General features: G+C 37.2%; 1 protein-coding gene across 1 annotated transcript; it reads right to left on the reverse strand.

The window, feature by feature from the left end:
• Positions 1-978: 978 nt before the first annotated feature.
• Positions 979-27912, reverse strand: ENAM (enamelin). The gene is given in 10 exon segments (XM_082464008.1): positions 979-7166; positions 7170-8582; positions 8586-9044; positions 12612-12662; positions 14132-14194; positions 15198-15473; positions 17177-17218; positions 17669-17713; positions 17835-17903; positions 19726-27912. Coding segments are annotated over 10 exon segments (3438 nt in total). The 5' UTR covers positions 19780-27912; the 3' UTR covers positions 979-6200.

Raw genomic sequence — 27912 nt, forward strand, 5'->3', positions numbered from 1 at the left:
TGTACTCCCATCTTTGCCTTAGTTTCTCTGCATACCCAATAAAAGTTTTTGGTACCATGTTGCAGATTCTTGTAGGAGAGAGCCCTATGCCAGTATTATTGCCTCCTTAAATGCCAGCTGGAAGAGGACTGCAAACTTAAAGTCCTGCGGGTCTTCCTTCTTTCAGAAGTTCAGTTAAACTCTAGAATTATCATATTGATAACAATTTAGCTCTTATACTAAGTGCTAGGTGTTAGTCTAAGTGCTTTATTAAGCATTAACTCATTCAGTATAAATCCAGAGTAGCTGGTGACTCTTAAATGAGTTACTGAAGAGTGATTAAAGCCTTCCTGTTAGTTTCATTCATACATTTAAGTGGACAATTTAGCAGGGCTACATGAGGAGTCAGTGCAGATGAAGCAGCTGTGAAAGGAACCGCTCCTTTGTCTTTGTGTTTGTGTGAGGTCCATGGGCTGTTCCCAACCAATGATGATTGAGTGTGGCAAAGATACTAAGACAGGCTTTGGGGTGGCAGTGTAGTATAGTGGTTAAATCCATGGCCTAGCTTGGAATACTCTACTTAGAGACTAAATGACAAGTCACCAAGGGCAAGTTTATTCAATGTAAGGTTGAAAAATGAGTAAAAATAACTATCTCATAAAATATCTCATGAAATAACTATCTTATAAAAATAAGCATACATGCCATAATGTATGTATATCACTTAACACAGCTTTTATAGCTTTCAGTAACCTTCTGTAAATTACAGTTGATGTGTGTTGTCTTTTGGCTCTTCTCTTTGCTCAGGCAACAAATCAGAGAAAAATGTGAAAACGTACTAGATCAGTGATTCTCAAACTTTAATGTGTGTGAGACTCACCTGGAGGACTCATTGAAACAGATTGCTGAGCCCCACCCTCAGAGATGCTGATTAAGTAGTTCTGGGATGCCACAGGAGAAATTGCAGGTCTCAAAAAATTCCCCGGTGCTGCTGCTGCCTGGGAATTGCTTTAGAACCACGACTTTAGAATTATAAACCTCCATCACCACCTAGTGGTTGATTTATGAAATACACTGCATATGCATTTTAACACGTTTCATTTAGTCCTGATAAGTGTCCTGTGAAATAATCGTTGTCTTCATTTTACAAATCATGAAACTAAGATGCAAAGAGATAAAGTAATCTTATTAAGGTTTGACAAATAGTATATGGAGAACTGATAATTGGATCCAGACTGTGAGGCTCCAAAGCCAGTGATCTCATTCAGTGTTATCCTGTCTAAAATACATTTTTCAGACCATTTCCCCCAGTAATTCCACTTCTGAGGAAGTAATCAGAAGTATGGACAAAGAGGAATAAAGATATTTATCACAACATTATTTATTATAGTGAAAATTCATAAGAGACTTTAAGTCCATCATTGAAGGGAATGATAATATAGTGTATACTTGAGAATATTTTACAGACAACAAACATGAAGCTTTAAGTATTTTTAATTATATGGAAATTGCTTATATAACATGAAGAGGGAAATGTAGGCTATTTCATAAAATAATTACTTCAAGACCCTCCCTCCCTTATGCACATAAAAGAGAAAATAGACCAAAGTATTAACATTGGCTAGTGGGATTATGTGTTATTTATATTTGTTTACCTTTTACTTTTTATTACTTGCCAAATATTCTATAATGAGTATGTATTTTGGTAACTAGAAAAATATTGTTATTAATTTTTATTTTTAATCAATTATATTAAAATTTGGGAAATTCTAAATTTCTATCCATTTAGAAAATGTATTTAAAGAAAAAGTGACATTTATTTAGCATTTACTCTGTCCTCAGCACAATGCCAGTTACTGTGAGTGATAGTTACATGAGATGAATAAGAACTGAGCCTCCCTTTTTAGGAGTTTTCTTCCCTCTTCTACAGGTAGAACTAACACAGGAAAAAATCAGCACATGATATAAGACAGTGAGTGATTAAATATAAAGAACGATGTGCTGTGAGCCTTCATGGAAGCTGGGGAGCTTAGGGCTAGGGTAATCTTGGAGGAGATATTAACGGAATAGGGCCTTTATGGGTGGAAGTAGAACTTTCTAGAACTACATGAGCCAGGCAAAGAGACAGGAGGAAGCATAACATACATGTAGGAATAGAGACAGGATTGGCCTGCCCCTCTTTCTTTGTGTTCTGTATCGAACCTGTCACTTACATGCTTCATTTATATAAATCCCCTCAAATTGGTGATATTCAGTTTTTTCAGTGGTCGAGACCTTTCTGTTCCTTCTCTGGTGAGTGTGCAGTTACCCCTTACTTACAGGAAATAGCCTAGCACTTCACCATTCCAACTTTGATCTACCAACTGGCTGATTCAGCATCATCTGGGAGCATGTTCATTATACAGAATTACAGGCCCCACTCCAGATCACAGAATCAAAACCTGCATTTTAATAAGATTCATGTGCACGTTAATGCTCGAGAAACTCTGATGTAGCATGCCGTGATTAGACTCACTCTTTAAGGGCATGGTGGATGATCTGGGAGGACTACATATTAACCAACACTTGAGAAGGAGTATTTTTGCCAGTTTAACCATAGCAAATACCTGCTGTATACAGTGCAGAGAAGAATGAGGCATGGTTATTTGGGTAAGTACAGAGGAAATTACTGTCCCATTTTGATGAAGCACAGAAATGGAGGGTGCGGGTGCTGTGTCCTCAGGGAGATGAAATGGGGCACTGTGATAGCAGAGGACCTTGACTGGGAAGGTGATGGGGCATTGAGGGCAGCTTCATCTATTTCACAGTTACATCTGTGTTGAATTACAGCTTAGTTTCCTCTTTGCTCCTTTATTTGAAAAATTCTGCTCTTTCAGCATGGTGTTCTGTTTGTTACCAGCTGAATCCTGTTTATTGGCTATGAATTCAAAGGGAGAGAAAAAGATCCAGTGGCTGATGTTATTGGGCTAGGGATGAGGTGCAGAGGCATGGAAGAACAGGTGGACAAAACCAGTAGCTATAACCCATTATGAAACGGTGATTACCTCTTTCCTATCAAGTGCAGTTTTCTTCTGAGTTTTAGTTGCATACTTGGTCTGAGTCACAGTGAAACCTTTGAGGTTTTGTGAAGGAAGGACAGAGCTGTTGACTTCAAGTCCTACATTTCTGGTTCCCTTTTTGGCTTTTAGAAATAAAGTTTGGTTTCCTGAAGGCAAGATGAATCTTCTTTAGGGTCCTTCAGGTCACGACCAAAGGAGACTAGGTTAAGTGAGGGCAGAGTCATGTCAAAACAAATGATAAAAGTAACTCACATGGCATGTCTTGTGAATTTTCTTTAAAGATGTATAAATTTAAGACTCTGATATGAGTGACTAAAATAAATCATGTTCAGGGGATCCAAAAAGTCAGGGAAGAATCTCTGTGATAATGGCTACTAGGCTGAGTTTTCAGAGGTGGTTGGACCCTATATTTCATCATCCTATTTTGCTTCTTGCTCAAAGTGAAAAAATACAGGACTTCCTCCAGCTAACTGGATCAATGCCCAACCACCCTTTAGAGAAATCTGTTATAGGCTGTGAGACAGAAAAGCTTATAAGGCAAGTGTGTGTTAGCTTTGCTGGATTATTTCTTTTGTTTGTCATCCTCAGATATTATTTTCTTCTTCTTTAATTTATCAACTGGAGTCATCACCAGGATATATCCAGCCATTTTAGAATCAGCAGGTGATAACCACTAAACACAGGAACTCATCATAGCAATAGGGCCATGGTGGTGGGATGGGGGCACTAGAGACAAGAGGGGATCACTTTCAGGGCCTGCCATCCCCACTGTATGCACCTTCATCTTAGAGCTGACTTTAAAAGCTTAATAAATAACTTAGCAAGGGCACGCAGAATAAGTTTTTTATTGTAAGGAACTTAGCCCTGGAATCCAGGTTTATGGAAGGATACCTATGGTGGTAAGATGAAGAGTCGTTTTCTACAGGGATGTCTCCTCCCCCCTTTTTTTCACTCTATATTCTCAAATTCAGTAGATATTTTTGTCCCCCTGTGCTTTTGCATTTTACATTACAGAGGTCTCAGATGATAAATTAAAGCTGTGGTGCCTCGTAGATGAAGATCCATTGACTTATCTGCCAAAAGAAATACATGATCCATGCATTTTGATGAAATATTGAAGTGAATGAGTATTTTACAGTGAAAGTATTCATATCTAGATTTAAAAAATCATTTGGAAAATAGTAATGAAACATAACAATGTAGTTTTATTTTGATGAGGATAATTCTTAAGAGACAGTTTTATGTAGAATAAGTTAATAATTTTTCAGTGTGTGATTAAAATCTGGTGGTGGCGGTGGTGGATTTAAGCAACTAGTGGATTGGCCTAGGTAATCTACCTCTAAGATCCCTTCTTACCCTGAGATTCTACAATGCAAATGTTGTTGAATATGTAAAGCTACAGAGTGTGGTGGCTCGTTCAGCATCCCAGATGGTTTACCCACAGGACAAGCACACTGCGCTATTTTTGTGGGAGCTTCAAAAGCTGTTTTAAAACCAGTCAGTCAATAAATATTTATAAGCTGTCTACTATGTGCAAGACACTGTGCCAGGAACTTGAGAAGACTCAAAGGACAAGGATCCTTTCCTCAGGAAGTTTTCAACATATTTTCTCAAATGTCTGAGATCTTCTTGTGAAATCTGTCCTAGGAAATTTTCTCCTAATAAATTCCTAAGAGCTAAAAGGTAACTTTCTAGGTAATTCAGAGAATTCTTCCTCTCTAGGAAGGAATATACAGAGAGTAGGCCGAAGTGCCATTAGTAAAAACAAAACAAAATACCTAGATGTATTCTAAGCAAGGCAATATAGAAATATCTACTTTACAAAATAATTTACACTATTTAATCAAGATACAAAGGAAGTGTGTCTGTGAATAATTCTACCAGGGCATGAAGAATAAGTCTATATGTTAGTAGTAGCATACACCAGTAGAATCACTTATACTGGGCTACTAAAGAAATTAACCACTGAGTGTTTCTCTTATTTGATTAGGATAGTGTTACCCCCAATATATTCTCTAGATCCTGCAGATTATGAGTTGGTGATGGGGTATGGCAAGTCCTACTCTTTTTATCCGATGCTCGGTCGAAGAGGGGGAGTCCTTCCCTCTCTACCTTCCTAAGTCTTGTCTCCAGGCTACTAGTTTTGGGTAAATATTCTCTCTTCCCCCATTCTTCTTCTTGAATGTGTTCCTCTGGCTGAGCTGTGTCTACCTGGTAAAGGCCATAAGAAAATTAAAAATAAAAGTAGGTAATAGTGTCTACTATTTCCAAAATACATTCTACAATGATGGTTAGGCTGGGCCAAGAGAAAAACTGGGATAGAATTTAGAGTAAATACAAAGAGGGAGTGAGATGGGCAGTCTTAAGATATCCAAATGGTATAGCAGGGAAAAAAGATAAATGGAAGGGAAGAAAGGAGTCAGAGAAAGAGATTGATTGACAAGTGATACATTGGGAGACAGAACAGAAAGGTGAAAAGAGAGGAAGACATATGGAGAAAGTAGATGTAAAGACTAGTGATGGTTAAAGATAGCTTATTATATAAGAAGTGATAGAGAGAGAAAGATGGGGAAGGAAAAAATAGAAAACTAAACATAGAATGGTTGAAAGAAAGAAAAGAAGGAAGGAAGATAAAAAAGGAAATGATAAATGTAAAGAAAGAGGTAGTAGAAGAAAAAATTCCAAAAGAGAATATTAACCAGGAAAAAAAAAAAACCTGACAAAGACCAACACGAGAAAAAAAAAAAGTACAGTGCATTAGGGTCATATTGATGTATAGATCTCCATACATAAAATGGAAAGTTCATCTGCTTTTCTGTCCTGCAAAACCAGACAATTTTGCAAGTATGGAACCTTGAGAGAAAAAGGAAGAATCGGCAAGCAACGGGGAAACTAATCCAGACAAGTGGCTTCCAAGTTTCAAGGCAGTGGTGGTCATAGCCTTCCTGCTTTGTTTTTTTTTTTTTAAGTCTGTGCTAATTGGTGACAATACTGGATCTAGCAACTCCCAGAGCCCCAACCTCCTATTGCTGGAATGGGGAAAAACTTAAGGATTGCCAAGAGGGTGAGATACTTATCAAGTCTTGGGGGAAGAATGTCTGGAAACCACTGTAGAATAGCAGGTATTTTCCTTCCCCAAAGAATGCTTGATTGAGGTAATTCCTAGGCCTGAAGTAGTAAGCAGTCTTGCACCTGGTCCTGTGGATTGGTCCCTACTTGAAGAGAATCAAATAGAGTGTGTTCATCTGCATTAAGTGGGTCTACATTTATATTCTGAAACTGTGCCCTGGTAGCTAACTCAGCCAATGAGTTAGGAATTTCAGTAGGTGTAATTGGATCCCCATCAAATGAGCCTTGCCTTCCAAAGCTAGATGGAGTTCCAGTGCTGGAGGTGTGATACTTTGTTAATTCGGAGCCAAAACATCGTAACTGTAGGATGCTAGATGCTCTCTGCTGCCTTTCACCCTCATTTTCTTGCACTTCACTTGGAATTCCTTCTGGCTTGGGACCTTCGTCAGGTATACCAATAACAAGCTGCTCAGGAGTAAGATCAACAGTTCTTTCATTGAGAGGGTTGCCTTCAAATATTTGTTCCAAAATGTTTCCTTCTCCTCCAAGATCACTTTTGAGGCAAGGTGTATTCTTTGATTGAAGGGAACTGGTTTCAGGAAAGGGCATAATTCCCCTTTGGCCCAACTGATTTATAGAACATGGTGTGTTCCTCTTCAGAGTGGACACGTCATCTCTGAAAGGACTTGGGTTTTGACTTTCTCCAGGCAGTCTTTTTTCTGAGCTGTTTCTTTGGCCAGGTAGGATGCTTGTCGGGGAGATAGTATGTCTTGCATGCTTAGTATGACTGTCTTCTGTATACACAGGGCTGGTGTCTTGGTTCTCCCCTGGTGCAAGACCAAAAGATGGAGTGTAGTCTTGTAGAGCAAGTGGATTGTCCTTGGGCCCTGTGGAGCCACCAGCACAGCAAGGACCTCTCTGGCTTAGGTGAAATAAATGTGCTCCTTTTTGACCTGCTGGGTAACTTGGAGGAATTAAGTCTGGGAAAGCCAAGTGTTCTCTCTCTGGTGAATTTAACCTAGTGATCTGCATGCCATAATTCAAATTCTCACCTTCATGTCATATTGGATTTTTCTGAAGCCCAGCTGGGGAGTTACTGGAATAAGGCTTGTTCTCCTTCTGGTATGGTGAACTAGCAGGGGCTCTGTGTAAATTTGTTGGCTGGTCCCAGAAATTTCTGTTAAAATATGGCCTTCTTTCTTTCTGCTCTTGGGCTTGAATCCTGTGGTCCCAGGAGTTCCAAGAAGGAAACATAGTGCTTTCTTCTTGTCCAATGGCATTATTAGCATAATAGCCCCTGCTCTCCACCGGCCGTGGTTCAGTGGGAGCTGTATTATATGATGGGAAATTCTCATCTGGGCTCCAGGGGTAAAATTCACCATAAGGGAAATCCTCCCTGGGTTTTGATGGATTATCTAAGGAATAGGGAAGGTATTCCTTTGGTTGATTTGAGGTATATTGCTCGCTTTCATAGTGCCTAACTGTTGGGTCTCCTTTAAAGCTTGACTCCACCACACCCCATCTACTTTGTCCTGGGAAAGATTCATCTCCAGTTGGATCTATTGGGTCTTCTTCATTATAAGGGATTGTCTTTTTTGGGTCTGTAGTATTCATGGGATAGTGTGGATTTTCAGGTTGCCTCATTCTATTGGGAGAATCATCTCTTTCAGCCCATGTATTACTTCTAAGGTATGGTGAGTTTTCCCTGGGATCATAGGGGTTATAGTCAGGGTAGTAAACACATCCTCCAGAGCCATGGGAAGGATGAGGTAAGTGTTCTTCATGCCTTCCAGGATCTTCCTTAAAAGGTGGAGAGATTTCTTGTTGGTTCCAAGTATTTCTTCCAGCAGGAAAATGTTCCCTTGCAGGGGAAGGGAATCCCTCAGGGTACACAGGCTGATATATACTGTGCTTTAATTCTGGCTGATTAATTTCTGATTCATATGGAATTCTTCTTGGCTCTAAAATAATCCCTTTGGGCAAATTCTGGCTTTGGGTTTGTCCATTAGAATTTGGAGCTCTTCTGGAATCTCCTCTCAGGTAATAAGAGTTTTCACGTTGACCAATAGAATTAAAATTTGGGACTAGCATGTTATGCTCAGGGTGAGGCAGTTTACAGTTTGATTTATTAACTCCATAGTCTTGAGAGTTTCTCCAGGGGCCATTTGGATCCCTTGTAGGAATGACTATTCTTTCTTTTTGACTTACTGGCTTCTCTCTTGGATTTTGGATGTTTTCATTGTGGCCAACAGTACCATGTTTGGGACCCAGAGGGGCAACATTGGTTCCCACAGGGTGTTTATTTGGCCCTTCAGGCTTTCTTCTGAAATTTGCTGGATTTCCTGCATAATTGGGAGAATTGCCTCTTGCAGTGGAAGCATAAGCTCTGCGATATATTGGATATCCTAGACGAACTGCTTGTTTGCCTTCCAAAGCAAAGGAGTTCCACCAGGGACCCCTTTGAATTTGTTGATTTCAGTAAAAAGGCCCATTACGTCTGTGCCCCATAACGGTGCCAGTAGGTCGCCATTGTCTTCCTGCAGGAAAACTTCGGATGTTAGGATTTGGATAATTTTCATGAATATTTGTCTGACTTGGTCCCCGTGGGGTTTGACTTCTTGGAACTCCCTGGCCTGAAACATTTACTGCAGGGCTGTTTTGAGCTGTAGGATTGCTCACAGTGTTAGACCCCTGGACACTGTTTCCTGTTGGGCTGGTGTCATTTCCACCCTGACTCCCTCTGGGATTGGGTGCATTTGAGTGGGTAGAATTAGTTTCAGGAACTGTTGAATTAGCTGAAGGATCGGTGGCTGGACTCTCTGTTTTAGGAGGATCTTTTTCTTTTGGTTTTTCAAAATCTTGTTCAAACATCTCTTCTGAATAATAAGGAGGACGGCCCCCAAATCCATGATATCCAAAATATCCAAAGTAAGGATTCTGTAGGGAAGAAGATGGAAATTGATAATTACTCTTTGTTTCCCACCATGGTGCTGCTTGGAATTTTTAAAAGTGATAGTAAAAATCTTATTGGCCACATAATTTTTAAATCACTGTTGGCTACGCTTTCTTTCTTGAAATTTGATTCCTCCTTGATTTCCATGACCCTTCTTCCTTCTGGTACTCTTACTATCTGGCCGTTACTTTTCAGTTTTCTCTGCCTAGGCCTGGATTCTAAATCTAAGTTCTTTTTGTTTTTTTTTTAGGATTCCATCCTCTATCCACCTTATTCTTTTGTTCTCATTTTGCACACCTGCTTTGATCAATCTATTGCAGTCCAGTTCTTTCAATACAGATACATGCCAGTGACTCCTAAAGCCATAACTCTGGCACATGATTCTCTCCTGAGGTTGAGACAGCAAGACTGCTACACTAAAGAGTTTATGAGTATCTCCAATTGAATGTACCCAGACTGGACTCACTTTACCCAAAACCTCATTCTCTAATATTCTATATCTAAGCAGAATTCACCACTATCTACCCAGTTTCCCAAGTTTCCACTCTCTCTTTTATTTCCCCCAGATAATTAATGACCAAATCTTATAAAATCTAAACTTTCATCTTTGCCCCTCCTCCTTTATCCCCAATACCCCTGAACTGTTGCAACAGTTTTCTTACTGGTTACTCTGGATATAATTTTACTTTCCTATAATCCTGCCTCTCCATTGCCATCAGAGTAGTGGAGGTTGGGGGTGGGTGTGTGGGAAAGTTCTGTCACTTTCCTCCTTAAATATTAAGTAAAGTTGCCCTTACCTTACAGGACAAACTCTAAACCCAGAGCATAACATACAAAGCATGGTGCCAAAGAGTGGAGCTCTAGACAAATATGGGTTAAAATCCCTATTCCACCAGTACTAATAGTATGACTCTGGGCTAACCTCAGTTTATTCATTTGTAAAATGGAGATAATAAAATAATATCTACCTCATAGGTTATCATGAGGATCAAGTGAGGTAACATATATAAAGCTCAGTGCCTGGTACTTAACTAAGTGCCTGATAATAATAATATATAATATTAATAAATATAATAATGATAATTATTATTATTTTAAATAATCATCTGTCCCATAACAATTATATCCAGCCTCACTTCCTCCCCCTTGTACTTTATGTGGTTGTAAATCACACTACTTGCAGCACTATTCACAATGACCTTAAAAAAGAAGGAAACTCTGCAATATGCACCAACATAGATGAACCTTGAGGACGTTTCGGTAAGTGAAGTAAGCCAGTCACAGAAAGATGAATGCTGCATGATTCCATTTTATGAGGTATCTAAAACAGTCAAATTCATAGGATCAAAGAGTAGAATGGTGATTGCCAGGGGCTAGGGGGAGGGGGAAATGGGGAGTTGCTAATCAACGGGCTTAACGGTTCAGTTAAGCAAGATGAATAAGATCTGCTGTAGAACATTGTACTTATAGGCAACAATATTGTATTGTATACTTCAGGATTTGTTGGGAGGGTAGATCTCATGTTAAGTGTTCTTACTATAATAAATAATAATTAAAAAACCACTACTTTTAGTTCTCTGAGTACTCTATGTTTCAGTGCCTTTGCACATGGCTTCTTCAGATTGAACTTTCTCTTTGCCTATACATTTATCCCTCCTGGAGAACTTGATTCATCTTCAGGACTCAGCTTGAATGCTCCCTTCTCTGTCCTGGTTTTCTTGGGCAGAATTAGGCTCTACCCTCAGGTGTCCACAGCAGTATAGGCTTCTGCTTTAACAGTTATCCCACTGAATTTCAGTTGCTTATTTTTCTGGGATTCTCCCACTTGACTTTCCCATGTGAAGTTTTTGAGTGAACACATTCTTCTCATCTTTGTTTTCCCCAGTACCTAGCACAGTGGGAAGTGCTTAATAAATGTTTGTTTAATGAATGATGCAATCATCATGAGCAGTGTCAGTTAGTATGTTTGTTAGACACACATGTGGCATTTAAGTCATTTAGTTTTTCTTTTAAAAAAATACAATCTAAAGAAAAAGTATTTTTATCCCTACTTGTGGATAGAGATGAAGAGACGGATGGGTGAGGATATGTCTCGGACAGCATGCAGGAAATCAGGCAGTGTCCCCGAGAGGTGGAATGCAGATTTGTTAATACCTATGCTAATTGCCTGGGTCATCCTCTTTCACTCTCTCATGAAATGTTTGTAAAAATTTGAAGTGCCCATATTTATAATAGCCAGGACATGGAAGCAACCTAAATGTCCAAAAGAATGAAATAATGCCATTTGCAGCAACATGGATGGACCTAGAGATCGTCATACTGAGTGAAGTCAGTCAGATAGAGAAAGACAAATATCATGTGATACCGCTTATATGTGGAATCTAAAAAAAAGGGTACAAATGAACTTATCTACAAAACAGAAATAGAGTCACAGATGTAGAAAATAAACTTATGGTTACCAGGGGGTAAGGGGGAGGAGGGATAAATTGGAAGACTGGGATTGACATATACACACTACTATATATAAAACAGATAACTAATAAAGACATACTGTATAGCACAGGGAACTCTACTCAATACTCTGTAATGGCCTACATGGGAAAAGAACCTAAAAAAGAGTGGATATATGCATATATATAACAGATTCACTTTGCTCTACACCTGAAACTAACAGAACATTGTAAACTAACTATACCACAATGAAAATTAAAAAAAAAATTGAAGTGCCCATTTCCAGGTTGCATACATTTATCTGAATAATCATTTGGGATTATTTCACAATGATATATCTGAAAGCACCTTATGCCATTACTGAATAGGAATTTTCAATGTCATTATTTTAACTACCCGCCCCTCAGCCCCTCCCCCTAGAACTATCAGGTTTCCACATTTCACTGAGGACATATCACATATTTAGGGAAAAAGAGGAAGTACACTCCAGGGGTGGGGTACTGTGCCACAATCACTACAATGGCTTTTTTTGATGACACATTGCTAGAATATTTAAATAGTGTATCACTGCATTTGGCCCCTCTCCTAGTGTGGTGTACTAAAAAAGCCATTGGATAGGATATCAGAACACTTGGATTCTGGGTCCAGTTTATCCTCTAACTCAGTAGGTAAAACTGAATAGTAATTTAGCTTCTCTTGGCTTCAATTTATTTGTACAATGAGGTCAGTAGATGATTATTTAATTCCCTTCTGGGGATAACATTCTGAGATAGATTTACTTCATTCCTGTTGACTAGTTGTTCCATCACTGTTTAGAGTCCAGCATCAACCTTGAGCAAAGGTTAGTAAGTTAGTCTTCTGAGAGAGAGAGAGAGAGAGAGAGAGAGGTTGATTTCTATACATGTAGAGGAGAAATGATATATCACATTTATTTTATTTTAGATTACTTGCTTGGTTTGTTTCACTTTTTAAAAATCACGGGTGCTTGAGCTACAGGTTCATGTGTTGGAATTTAACTTTCTTATTAGATAGGGATAAAAAAAAGCAGAGACTTTCAGATTGTAATTCCTAATGAGGAACGTAGCTTTGCTTGTACTTACCCCACCTTCTTCATTGCTGACTGGTGGACATCCATAACCTGATGGTACCCTCTGAAAGGTGAAAGACACAATGAACACAGAGAAAACCACTTTCTATGCTGCCATTTGATTGTAAAACTCAAGATTTAAAAAAATAGTTCAAGTCAGTGTTAGCAGTGTTGGTGGCTTTTAGCTTCTGAGTCATTAGCTCTTAAAATCTAGCTATTAATAATTATGACATAACCATCAGTGAATTCTGGTAAATACAGAGCCTTCAGCTGGATCCCAGGTTATCTTACGCAAAATACCATGTGTGGCTGCATCTCCTGGCAGTCGTCCTGCCCCATCACCAATACACACATGCGTGCGCGCGCGCGGGCGTGCGCGCGCACACACACACACACACACACACACACACAGAGAGAGAGAGATTTGAGTGCTATTAGGATCCAAACATCTATATTAGAATATCTAATAATTGAGATTAAATAATGATGTTATTTTTTGAATGTTTACATTTAAGGTGACAAACTGACAATCCTTCCTGGATTATTACTAAAATATTTTTATAGTCAAAACCAAGGTTTATTTTCTTAATCAAACTAGGAGGTTGGGTTTCTGCTCATGGGAGGGTTGAGAAAAGCATAGTGGGAGGGTTTCAAAAAGCAATTCAGCTCCCACAGAAGTTCTACATAGATGAGATTAATAGATATTTCAGCAAGAGAATCATGTTCATCTCCTTTTTAAATCTTCACCTGGTACTGCCTTCATTTTCTTAGTTCAGTATTGCCAGTAAAAAGGATGTCACTCTTATAAGGAAAAAGAAATAAGAAACTTTTACTGCTTGAAATGAATTGTTCCTTGGTTATAAGAAGCCTTCTTGGTTATAGAATTGTAGACAAGAAAAACCAATGCCATAGCTAAATGAAGAGTCATCAGATATTTATTGTTGTTGTTTTTGTTAGTTTAACTGCAACTGACCATTAATATTTCTTTAGCTCAATTAGTTTATTTTGTGATTCATATTTTAAATGCTTGTCATGCAATTTCAACATTATGTTTTATTTTAATGATTTTAACCTTTAAAGGATTCCTATAATTATTATTTGCAAGATTCTTTACAATGAAATATCTTTGTCTAGAAATAATAAGATATTATGGAAAGATCTTAGTCTAATCATGGTTTTCAAACTCCATTTTGTCCCAATTTCCCCATTACATTAAATGAGGATAATCTTTGTGTTTTCTCATCTCTTGGGTGAGGAATAGTAGTGAAGGAGCACAACCTTTTGAAATTAATTCATTATCTAAGTTAGTAGTAGTGTTGGATGATTTAGGCTGTGTTCATTTCACCAGTTTGAGTAAAAAATCCATTTAAAAAATTCTTTTTTTCCTACATGATTACTGATGTGATGATTTTGTTTCATATTCTCTACTGATTGGCATATGGCATTCCATTTAGAATGTATGAACTCAAATTAGTTTGAGATACAACATGCTAATATTATTTTTCAATTCTAGTTTAAAGGAAAGGAACTCACATGTGGAATATGCCACGGTGGCTGTTGATAGGGAAATAGCCCATTGCCGAATGGTGGGAATGCCTAGAAAGAACAAAGGAATCAGAGTGATGTGGAAATGAGAAGAGTAAATGAAAAATGAAACAAACTTACTAAAGACAATTATTTGGAACTTGGAAGTCTACATCTTCCTTTGCATTAAACTGTGAATTTTTTAAGGGCAGAGATGATAATAATAATAATAACAATTAGTATTATTGAGCACTTATGTTCTAGGTAATGTGCTGAGAATTTTATACTAGTAAGCTCATTTAATCCTCACATAACCATAGAAGATATGTGCTATTATTCTCATTTCACTTAAGATTCTGAGGTTCAGAGAAATTGAGTCACTTGCCCCAAATCTCAGAGCTGGTAAATGATTGAAGCCAGGATTCAAAGCCAGGAGTGTCTTTTCATTCAAATTTGTATTCTCTACAGCTATAATAGGTCTGATAATGAAGGCTAATGGACTTAAGACAACATTTTAGAAGCTCCATGATGGATGAGATCTTGAGAAACCATCTGCCTATCTTCTTGCTTTAAGTCAGGACTACATTTATGCTATGCTGAAGTCCTGGAAGCAGTGTTAACTTTCAGAGCAATATTTTAGATCATCGAAGCGTAGATCTGGAAGGGACTTAGAGAACATTCCATTTACTCATGATGAACCTGGAGCAAAGTGACTTGCTCAAGATCATACAACTAATAAGGGCCGGGGTAGAATTCGAATCTCTGTGCCCTGACTTTTCTATTGGTGCTCATGTTTATACCCTGTTGCCTCTGTATTTTAAAAGGAGCTTCTCAACAGTATTTGGGTAATTTTTCATTAAATGAAGCCTAGAATAGACTCGCCAGGCAGTTTTGGATAGGTGGTGACAGCATCACCTTGGAAGAAAGTGTCCAAACTAATGATGCTGTTTTGTACATAACGGTATCCGTGTTGAGGAGCGTTGGAGGAAGTGTGTTTGTGAGGATGGCATGGCCCTCCCAAGCCCTCTGAGGCCATTTATGACTCTGGTTTGGAATTTTGCTGGGCAGGCCTCACCTGAGGTGTCTGGGTTTCCTCTTGGGGCTGAGTTGGGGTGGGTGATGGCCGCTTTAAAGGATGCTCCGGTAGGGGCTGCTTTAGTTGAGGCTGGTTGGGTTTCTGGGTCTCTGGGGCTTGATCAGTCTTGCTCTGGTGTTTGGGTGCTGAGGGAGATGAGGGTTTCTGTGGGCGCTTCTTGTTGGGTGGTGGCTGAGGCCACATGGGCATCTGGTACGGCAGGAAGAGCTGAGGGAGCTGCATACCATTTCCATACAAGGGACCCAGGTGTGCCATCTGCAAGGGTAGTAAATAACAGTAAAATCACATGAGGGCTGGTACTCCAGCTCTCCCCACCCTCTTCTGTCAGTCTCTAAAACTCAGTCCAGGATCTTAAAAAGCCTATGAAGCTTAAGTCAACAATGGAAGCTTCAAGCTCTTTAGCTAGCTTTTTTTTTTTTAATGCTCTCTTATACTTTTTATTTTTGTTATTTTTTTAAAATTGGAGTATAGTTGCTTTACAATGTTGTGTTAGTTTCCACTGTACAACGAAGTGAATCAGCTATATGTATATGTATATCCCCTCCCTCTTGGACCTCCCTCTCACCCCCCTAGCTAGCATTTCTTTACATGTTTTCTTACAGAAATGAATTTCAGTCTTTCAGAAAACCAGTGAAACAAAGCAAAAGGCAGAATTAGGTGAGAAATTTCAGTTAAAGAATTCAGCTTATAATTTTCTAACTCTGAAGCCCTGACTCAGGTAAGAAGTGTACAAGTCAAGTTACAGAGGAGTTGATATCAAGTTCACAATTCCTGTGACGTGTTACAGGCTGGATGAAGAGGAGAAAGAGCAAAAAGAAGACAAAGGAAGTGAGAGTGTTAAAAAAAAAAAAGTAAAAGTTTTATGTGTGTAAATATCCTTATATGGGGCCTATGCTTCTCGATTACAGGTGAATCCTCATTAATTCCGTTTTCATTATGAAAATCTCCACAATTACAAGGTTGGCAGGGAAGCAAAAGTAGTTATAATCTGAAAATGCTAATGTATGAATTGACCTCTTACAACAGTAGTTCCCATTCAAACATTCCCTCTCTGACTTAACACCAGTCTCTGTCTCCAGGCTTCATTCATCAGTCTCTCACTGTCTATGGATATACACACACAATACCGTGCAAATGCCATGTGGATTGATGGAAGGTGAAATTGCAAATCTTGCATTAAGATGTAGGATTTCATGACAATTAAGTTGGTAAAAATTTCAAATCACTGGCAAGGTTGCTAAAACTGAGAATGAGAGTTTGAAAAGTTGGGCCTATCAAAAGATAAAGATGAGAAAATTGACGATGATGATTTTAGGTGAGGGGCTTTAAAAGAGAATGACTTGAATGAAAAAGATTAAGGGAAAATTGATGAAGTCCTTGATATTTCCCCCCAATGGGTCTCATGATCATGTTACAAAAGTCAAAAATAACATATAGTATTATTGTACTGTCATACAATTTTTTCAGAAAAATTATGCCAGAAGATTCAACTGATAATATGTTCATTATTAGTTAGTTCTAAGAGTTAGCACATAGTGGGAAGTATAAGCTAAATTTTAAAAATTAGACAAAAACTTATTTCATAATTTTAGTGTTATCTTTCAAGATAATCCAAATAAAACTTTATCCTCCTCCCAGTATTTACTTATGCTATTTTTTTGTTCTCATTATTTGTAAATATATCTGGTGTAGTCTTTTCCCAGAACAAATTTCTCTCAGATATAAAGAAGCAGTATAATTAATAAACGCTTTTTATCTACATGAAAGTACAATATTAATGAATAAGAAGAAAACTTGGTGTAAGGGGATAGGTGAAATAATTTTTTTTCCTTGAAACTCTTATAATGGTTAATTAAAACATGTGAATAATGATTGGTGTCTTTATTAGCTAAGATAAACCTTATAACTATCTGTATATAAACAAGAAATCATTAGAAATAATATAAAGCGGAACTTACAGGTGGGGAGTTCATAAAGTTGAAGTGACCATAGCGCATCATCTGTGACAAAAGGAATCCATTTATGTGGCACAAAGTGAAAATTTTTTATTCAATAAAATCACAAGAAATAAGTTTCTGATTTTTAGATATAACAGTCATAATGTCTTTTACTAGTTATGCATGAATTTAAAATAACTAATGAAATTTAAAAACCTTCTATGGCACTATGATTTGAGAGTTTAAGAGGTAGAGTCTCTCTGCCTCTTTCATAAGAAATTTTATATATCAGAAAGTTTTCCAGTATTCTCCTTTTTATTTTTTATTTTTTGGCGGCACCTTGCAGCTTGCAGAATCTCAGTTCCCTGACTAGGGACTGAATCTGGGCCTGGCATTAAAAGCCCAGAATCCTAACCTCTAGGCAACCAGGGAACTCCCTAATATTCTTCTTTTTAAATGAACTCTCAGGACAGGGCTCTGGAAAATGTCTCTCCTGAGACTGAACATACATACCTCCTCACTTTTACTGCTAAATCCAGGCATTCGGGGCATTTGCAACTGGAAGTGAGAGAATATTTGTGACAAATTCAGAACATCAATTGAAATAAGCCCAGGAATTGTCCCCAAGCTATGCAACAATAGAACATAAAGAAAAGTCCTAAATTTTTTTAATACTCACTGGCATAGCAATGGAATAACCAAGCAGACCTAGAAAGATGAGGAGAATCTTCATTTTTCCACTTGGTACCTGGAATACAAAACTGGATTTTATTTTTGAACTGTGAAATAATTCTGCTGGGGGCACTTGGTGCTTATCCAGGCACTAGCCCATCTGCCTGCCAAGGAGAACACTGATATACACAGTGAAAGGGACCTCTGCTGCCATGTTTATTTTACATTAAGAAACTATTAGATAGTTATTACCTGGTACTGTTCTAAGCTGCCAAAAGGGTCAGTTAAAAAGGAAAGATAAAAGTAAGAGAGAGAGAGAGAGAAAGAGAGAGACAGAGAGACAGAAAACATTGATGCTTGAAAAGATGGCTCATAGCACTGGAATGTGAAAATTAGAAATTAGGAGTTTATCTTGAAAAATATGAATGTTGGTGATTTTGAATTTCTAGTTGCTAGGCTGGTTTAGAAAGTCATAGTAGTGTCTAACTATATTCACTGTTCAGGATAATCTCAGTCCCAGTGATGGGACAATCCAAAATCAGTACTTTGAGCTACTTTCTAAGGTGCTATAGACTACATTCCATTATAAAAAGGCTTGTTATAGACACTGGAATATTTTAGAATCTATGCTTTTCTTCTTTCCGCTATTGTTGTTCTGTTATTGTTATTGTTATTATTTAATCTTTTTACAAATCACTTCTGCTCAAGGTCTGGTAAAAGAAATGGGGAAAAATAAGAAAAACTATAAATTTATCTCTTTGTTAGACACTTTGATTAAACATAGAGGAAAAGATAGAAACTATAGACATATAGTTTGGAGATTGTTTTCATGGATTTTATTTATCCCACTCTAGTTAATTATGCAAGGCTTGTATAATTAATACTTGTATTTACATCTTTGAACAAGGTTTCTTCTAAAGCATTTACTTGGGTAACCCCTTAAGAAAACTCTTCCACTTGCATATATAATAGACAAAAATAAAGGTTTTAATCAGAATGATATATTTTCATGGTTTATCAGATGCAAGACAATTCCTAGCCAGTAACCAGGATATAGACACCAGTATTTGCTCATTCCTTTTGTTTCTTCTTTCATTTTCTGGGCATGAAATGCACCTAGTAGTGATTTGAGCCAATGCTCACCCTTCTACTTGCTTTCCACAGAAGCAATGTAACTAGAGGACACTTCATCATTTTCTTAAACTGTAGGTTTAATGAGTTACCTTTTATATATCAGAGAAATTGGGAGAGTGTAATTAAACAAAGGAAGCAGTAATATGTAAATGCCTTTCCTACCAATTAAAGATTTTCAGAATCATAGCATTGTAGAGAATTAAAAATAACTGAAACTAGTGTGCTTAGTATAGGCTACAACAACACAAGGAAGTTAATAAGGAGAATACTGGTGAATGCTTTCCTAAATCTACTTTCTAAGATTATGGCCTGAGATTTTGGGGGAACCTTTGTATGTTTAATTTCTATCTTGCTTAATCATCCATTTAATTTCTATAGTAGCAGTCACTGAGATTCTTGATAATGCTACACACTCATATAGGAAGATGTGGTCTTTTGTTTTGCAAATATAAAATGTCACTCTTTTTCTCTTTTATAAAATTAATATATTATGTTGGATGACTTTAAGATTCCTTCCATCTCTAAAAATTCATAATTGGATAAAAGTCTATGCTTAGCTGTTTTTTTTTTTTTAATTATAATGATTGTTATGGAATACAATGACTATGTAAGTTCTTAGTTCTAACATTCCATCTGTGGACTCAGATGCTCTTTTTTCTTCTGACATATTTAAATAGTGTTTTATCCTCTCAGGTGTACTTCTGGCAATATTTAGTTCGATACGTGATCTGTTTGTATTAGGAAAAATAAATGAAAATACTCACCAAGTTATCTAGCTTAGGAGAAGAGGCTTCATGCCTGCACTGCAGCAGCAACATTTTTTCACCAAAATTTTCATAAGCCTTTTAGAAAAGTATAGATTTTGCATGAGAAGAAACTCAAATATAGAAGTGAAACAAATAAATGAAGAAACTAAGAGCAAAGCTTCAGCTCTACCTTTATTAGAGAGTCTTCAAAGTCTCTTCAAGCTTAATCTTCTATTGCTTTAAGAGTAGGGTGAAAGCTAAATCAGAGAGAAAATGACCCAGGCACTGTATTTTGAGATACTTTTAGTGCAATGTTGACAAAACTTGAATGCTCAATGGGGACGTGTACAAAAGCCCATTGTTAAATGAGATCTAATTAGTTTGGAAGAAAGCTTATAAGAAAAATAAATACACCAACTAAACCAAGAAGTTTAAAGTTTTATCAGAAGATTACTGTGCAAAAATTGATTATCAACAAACATCAAAGAATGCAATCAGGAGTCAACCAACATCTATGAATTAAATTCATTATTTGGAACTATATTAATTATGTTGAAAATCTCTAATACTCACCCAATGCCACTTAGAAGCTCCAACATATAAAAAATAACTTTTACTTGAACTTTGCTAGCTTGTCTTTGAAATATATTCTTAATGGTCTACAGTGGAAATGACTACAAGTTGCTATAGCCAGGGAGATCTCAAGAAGCTAGACACATTTATTTCTTAATGATAAAACAAAAATTCTTCATGAAGATGTCATGTTCTGTACCAAAAAGGCTTAAAATAAAAAGACTCCTCCTTGTCAGAAAGCTTGGGTCACATTTAAGCACTGTTGTAGACCTGCACAACCAATCAGCTTTGAGAAAAATGTTTTTGCCATCACAAGAGTTTAAGGTCAAAAAACACAGCCAATGTAAACTTTATAATATGTTATTATAGGAGCTGTCAAATCAAGTCTTTTGTTATGTATAATAACAGTCCAGGAAAATGAGCTTACAGCAGTAAGATTTAGAAGATGCTTTCCTTGATGAATTTGGGGTTTTTTAAGTATGGAAACATTGTTTATGCAAAGATATTTAGGGAACAAAGGTGAATGAATATTAACCATATGCTATTGTCATGAAGCATTGACCATGATCAAAAGGCAGGCCAAAATATGTATTTAGTTTAATATGTTTAGTTAGTATATATTTAATATATAATTAAAATTAACTGGAATGTTATGTCAACATTCAACTCAGTGACTTGATTTGATTCATATTACATAAGGTTACCAGGACATAGTACTCTTCTTGAAGTCAATATAGGTTAGTTACTGGGGATTCAGAGTTGTAGAAGAGAAAGGCAAAATGACAAATGAACTCTCAGCTATTCATGATAATACAACCTCATGAAAATCGGAGTTGAGAAATTCACTGAAAGAATTATGTTATGGATGTTTTTAGAAATCTGACTCCGTAATAAAGACTTCACTGCTAAATAAATAAATAGGACAATTATACTTTTCATTGACAAGAGCAAGCTTTGTTATCTTTGCTGAACTTAGATTCTCCTGTTCCCTATGGCTCCATTTGTAGTGGTGATATTTGCTTATTTTAATGTTGGCATTTAAATAGTAAGAATTTTTGAATTTGATGCCAAAAGATTGTTCCTACTTTGTGTGACTGTGCACATCAGTTCACCCAGGGGTTGTACAAGGTGCTGTTCTTCCAAGGCATGAGAGGTGCCATGTCCTTCCTCTTGGGCCAAATAACACTGCATTTTTTAGCCCTCAAACTCCCTGAATTTAGTACCACAAAGAATAAAATTGCACCGGAATAGATGACTTTATTTATTATTATTTTTTTTAAACATCTTTATTGAAGTATAATTGCTTTACAATGGTGTGTTAGTTTCTGCTTTATAACAAAGTGAATCAGTTATACATATACATATGTTCCCATATCTCTTCCCTCTTGCATCTCCCTCCCTCCCACCCTCCCCATCCCACCCCTCTAGGTGGTCACAAAGCACCGAGTTGATCTCCCTGTGCTATGCGGCTGCTTCCCACTAGCTATCTATTTTACATTTGGTAGTGTATATATGTCCATGACACTCTCTCACCCTGTCACATCTCACCCCTCCTCCTCCCCATATCCTCAAGTCCATTCTCTAGTAGGTCTGTGTCTTTATTCCCGTCTTGCCACTAGGTTCTTCATGGCCTTTTTTTTTTTTTCTTAGATTCCATCTATATGTGTTAGCATACTGTATTTGTTTTTCTCTTTCTGATTTACTTCACTCTGTATGACAGACTCTAACTCCATCCACCTCATTACAAATACCTCCATTTCATTTCTTTTTATGGCTGAGTAATATTCCATTGTATATATGTGCCACATCTTCTTTATCCATTCATCCGATGATGGACACTTAGGTTGCTTCAATGTCCTGGCTATCGTAAATAGAGCTGCAATGAACATTGTGGTACATGACTCTTTTTGAACTATGGTTTTCTCAGGGTATATGCCCAGTAGTGGGATTGCTGGGTCATATGGTAGTTCTATTTGTAGTTTTTTAAGGAACCTCCATACTGTTCTTCATAGTGGCTGTATCAATTTACATTCCCACCAACAGTGCAAGAGTGTTCCCTTTCCTCCAGATGATTTTAAATTAATCTCTAAATATCTTTTAAGTCTGTATGTGTCCAAGAAAGTGTGCAAAGTTGTATCTGCTCCAAGTGTCTGACTGTCTTTATCTGATTTTGTAGAAACTGAGTAGGAATTACAATACTGTGTGTATGCTGATATTTGTTTGTAAGTGATGGGACACCGAGGGAACAGTGTATTCACGAAGATGAAATGGGAATCGTGATGCTGGATGACCCTGGTTTCTGCCTGTGCCCTTCACATAGAGGCTAGAGTTCTATCAGCCTTAGCCATATAGGTTATTGGGAGTTGCTACTAAACCTCACTTGATCGCTTCTCTGTTTACCCTTGTTCCCCCTGCCATAAGGCTGGTTAGTGGTCATGAAATAATCCATGTTTTAAAAACCCAGCTAAGGGACTTACCTGGTGGTCCAGTAGGTAAGACTCCACACTCTCAATGCAGGGCGCCTGGGTTCGATTCCTGGTCGGGGAACTAGATCCTGCATGCATGCCGCACCTAAGAGTTCGCATGCTGCAACTAAAGATCCCGCCTGCCGCAACAAAGATCCCGTGTGCTGCAACTAAGACCCTGCACAGCCAAAATGAATAAATAAATATTAAAAAAAAAAAAAACAGCTAAGCTATTGAATGGGTGAACTCTTAGTAGTGGTGGATCAGATTGAGAAAACAACCAAGCATCTTTTTTTCTTTAAAAACACTAAAGAAGTGCTTAACTGCATAGAATATTTTGAAATTAGTCCTTTGTGACTTTTCCTCCTTTACTCCAATTATCTTTACTTATTTTATAAATACTTTTTCCTTCCAAACGATTACAACTGTTTTTGAATATGTTTATTATTTGGCTTTTTAAATTTTTAGAATTTCTCTCTCTCTCTCTGTCTCTTTTTCTCTGTTTCCCTTTTCCCTTTTTGTCCATAAAACAAGACTTCTTATTCGGTCTCTGTAAACCTATGCCATTGTATGCAAGAATTTGTGTGTGGATGCAATTTTTTCCCCTGAAGGAGAACCTATATCCTTGAAGGGTCTGTGACCTCCCCACTCTCCTAAGATCCTCTTGTTGCCCTAGATTTTAAGCCACTGGGAGCAGAAAAATCTTTTGATTTCTATGGTGGAAAGAGGCTGAGCTTTGGAGTTGCCAGACCTGAGTTTAAACCTTCCACAAATTAGCCAACTGTTTAATTTCCTGTTCAGTAAAATGGGGGTAATAAGTTTCTTCTAGGAAGTAATTTAAATAATGTGTGTAAAGTGCCTGGCACCTAGCAGGCACTGAATGACGATCAGTGTATGACTGATCAATACATTAAGGTACTTTTGTGGTTCCACATTATACTTCATAATTAAGGACCTACGAGCAATAAAGGCAGTTATGATTCTCAGAGCAAATAGATCTTCTAAGCACATGACTGTCACGCTGAAGTTCTGTGGATTATTATTAGTAGAACCCTTCCACACTGCAGGATTGCTGAACTTGGGATACTTGAAATAAAGTAGTGTCTTAGGAATCCACTATTGGTGGCCAAATAGTATCCAAGCATCCACAATCTTGATTTCTCTCTGGAACTATTCCTATAGCATATCTTCAGGCCCTAAAGTGAGCAACCTTCTTTCATAAGGAAGAGAACGTGTAGTTTAATCTTTCACAGGTTAAGTGGTTAATAATGTTTATTCCACAGACATTTCCTGAGCAGCCTCTTCATGCAAATCCCCAGCTGAGGTGCCCACCCATCCTGCATAAGCTGTTGGGATAGGAAATTTTCTGAGGCAGAACTCAGTAGTGGGTTTGAATTCTGGTATCTATGACTTAATTGTTTTAAAACCTTAGTCAAGTGACTTAAAGTATTTAAGTCTCAGTTTCCTTGTTTGTAAAGTGGGGCATAATAATAGTATTTCCTTCATTAGTGTGTTGAGAATTTAATAATTTATTTAAAGTTCTTAGTACATAGCTTAAATAAATGCCATAAATAGATATATAAATGTTACCTGTGATTATGATTAGAGCTTGCTCAATAGCTGCTTTGTTACTGACCACTGACACATTTCTTAAAGATTTTTAAGGCTGTTTCACCTCTTTGTGCTTATTGATGAAAAAAAGAACAAAAACACAGAAAGCAAACAAAAAAACCTCCAAGGAGTAAACAAACATCTTCATAAATAGAATATAGAAAAAAAACTGGATCATAAAGTTTATCAAATTTATTCAGTTTAAGTCTAGCTTTTGATCTACAAATACAAAAGTTCCTCTGTGATGCCAGTGAGTTACTGCTGGCAGGTGGTTATTTATTTGGGCCACCCTCAGAGGTAGTGTTTATATGTACTGAAGATCAGCTTAAAAATGACTCAGAATCTAAGAAGATTACTTTGTTCTCCATCTTCTCTCTTCAGTCTGAGAAGAAAATGTAACCCAATAGTTAAGAACACAGGCCTTGAGTTTCAAAATACTGAGTAATGTATACTTAGTGCCTGACTCATACATAGTAAGTGTTTCATGTGACTTAAGCATTTTTCTACTTATACTTCATGGAAGCTGGTTGTGATGTCATCTCATCATGGAAATAATATCTTATATATCTTGACCATTTATTATATGCATTGGGTGCTGCTCTAAGGAATTTTCATGGTTTAATTCTCACCATTCCTCACCACAAGCCTATGAGATAGGTTCTATTATTATATACATTTTACTATAAGGAAACACATAGAAAGATTAAGTAGCTTGTTTAGTTACATAGCCAGTAAGTGGCTAAAGCCAGACAGTTTGACCCCAGGGTCCCTGTTCTGTCCTCTACTCCATGTTGTCTTGGCCTGAATTGAAGCAGTGACATTAAGACACAGCTTATTTAGCTTTTTTTTCTTAACAATGACTGCCATTGTCCCTATTTGGGTATCTTGGTGTAAAATGTGGGGAAAAATCACAGGGAGTCAGAATACCTAGTTTCTAGATTAATTGATCACTCACCAACCCTGGGACATTGGGAATTTCCTTAGACTTCACTGCCTTTCAGTTTCCTTAACAAGAATCTCCCTATTTGTTTTCCAAAGCCTATGATATTGTCTTTTATCAGCAGAGTAGAATACTAGTAGTCTGGACTTTCAATCTAAGAGAACCTTAAAATATTTGCAGTTCAGTTTTGCTGAAATGCCTGGTTGAGAGAAATGGTTTTGGGAATAGAGCTATTCAACCACTTTCTGTCTCTGGTGTGACTTGAGTCACACCATCTGTAGCCCATACCTTTAGATTAGCTTAGCTCCTTTAAAGAATCACTTCCACTAAGGCGTATTTACTAAAGCTCACAAATGAGAGATAGATATAGGAAATCTGCTCTTATTAAGCACCCAGCAGGTGCTGGAAACAGTGCAAGTGAGTGGTGTTACTATGGTAAACACCATGGACAGAGTCTGTGCCATCATGGAGCTATTTATCCAATAGTGGATCTAGACCTTGCAATGTCAGGTGTAATACTGACATTGGAGGGATACGTAGGAGGGATTTTATGGAAGGTGTCTCAGAGGAAGTGAGATATAAGCTATAACCTGATGTCTGAGTGGAAGGTAGCCAGAAGAACATAGAAAAGTGTTCAAGGCAGAGAATAGCATTGGTGAAGTCTGGAGGAAGAATGAACAAGGTGAATTCTAACAACTTAGAAAAGTCTAGAATGGCTGCAAAAGAACTCCATGGCTGAGAGTGGTGAAAGATGAGGCTAGAAGAGGTGAGCAGGGCTAGTCAAACAGAATCTCAAGCTTAGAGAAGGACTTTTCCATAAAATATTGTTGAAAGCTGTACTGTGTCACTTAAAATGCATTATATAAAACTCTACAGAGGAAATTTCTTCTAGAATTTTATTTCAGGAAAAACCTTGCTGTCCTTGACATCTAATAACTTATTTTTCTGGAGTCACATTGCTAGTGGGGTATCCAGACCAGTGCCTTTCCCTTCTACATCTTATTGTAGCAATTCTAATCAATTTTCTTACAACTATTATGTGATTTATTTCCTGCTTTGACATAATAAGAAGTATGTAACATTCTGTGTTTTCCTAACACTCTGGTTACTAGCTAAGCTAAATATGATGCTTAATTAACAGTGGATCCAGGTTATATGAGGCCTTAGCTAGTATAATTTTGGAGGCTTTTCCTTTAAGAAAAACAACACAAAATTTAGGTAAGAAAAATATTTGTTTAGATAAGAAAAGAAATTGCAACAAATTTCAGATATTTAAGAGGTGACAAATAGTACAAACAATATAAAATCTCGAAAAACAACTTAATATTTTTACTAACTACCTGACCTCTATTATAGCATCTATATGTTTGAAGCCCTATTTCTCCTCCTCTACTCACATGTTTCCAGTGCCAGCTTTCAAGACATATTCGTTTCACAGTATGATCTCTGGTCCTGCACCTTTAGGTCAGGTGTAGAATGAGTAGGTATTGAGAATTAGGCATGGGAAGTAGGAATATTCTTGGAAGCCATTCCCACATGAGGATGGCTAGCTATATTTTAACTATACATAGAAGTTTACTGTGGATCACATAAATATATCACACTAAACCCAGACTAAATGTCTCCACATCTCAGCTTCTGAAAATGCCCATGGTTATTCCAATGCCATTTGAATTTAGGAGAAGTGTGATGGAAGGACCATGGGAGTGGAAAGAGACAGCAGGCTTAACCAACTGTAGGCAATGGACTCAACCTCTGACCCTATGTTGAGCCTGTGAACTTCCTTTTTGCTTGTGTCTACCTTCTAATATTACTAACCTTATTACTATTTCTTTTTTCTTTGAGTTTTTTCTTTTTCTTGCACTTTTTAATTGAAGCATAATTTACAATGTCATGTTAGTTTCAAGTGTACAGCAAAGTGATTCAGTTATACATGTATATATATATATATATATATATATATATACACATACACACACATGTATATTCTTTTTCAGATTCTTTTCCATTATAGGTTATTACAAGACATTGAGCATGCTCAGTTCCCTGTGCTATATAGTAGGTCCTTGTTGTTTACCTGTTTTATATATAGTAGTGTGTATATATTAATCCCAAACGCCTAATTTATCTCCCCCCCCATTTTACTGTTTCTTGCTGTGAACTGTCTAAAATAGTTTTTGAGAAGAGACAGATATAAAAAATTTAATTAATAAAAGAAAATAGTGACAGTAATAAACCCTGCCTAATTATCATTCTTTTACAGTAATAACACCTTGAAATATATAACAATAAATAACTTCATTTACTGCATGCTGGGCACTGGGATAAGTGCTTTAGATGATTTATTTTACTGTTGAAAAAATGGAGTCTTAATGAAGTGAAATAACTTGCCAAAGCCTAAGTGGTAGAATGGAGATTTGAACCCACGTCTGCCTGCAGTTAACTATTTCCGTCTAAATAGGGTAGACATACATGGTATGTATGTTTTTATCAGAGGTGTCAGGATACTAGAACCAAGTTTCTACAAGGACTTCTTTGTAAAAATGAAGTGGGATGTGAACTTATATGAAATGGGTTTGTGAAATTTCAATTCCAAATAGTAACATGAATTATGAT

The sequence above is a fragment of the Balaenoptera physalus genome, assembly GCF_965194825.1.
Source record: "Balaenoptera physalus genome assembly, chromosome: 5".
Taxonomy (NCBI): Eukaryota; Metazoa; Chordata; class Mammalia; order Artiodactyla; family Balaenopteridae; genus Balaenoptera; species Balaenoptera physalus.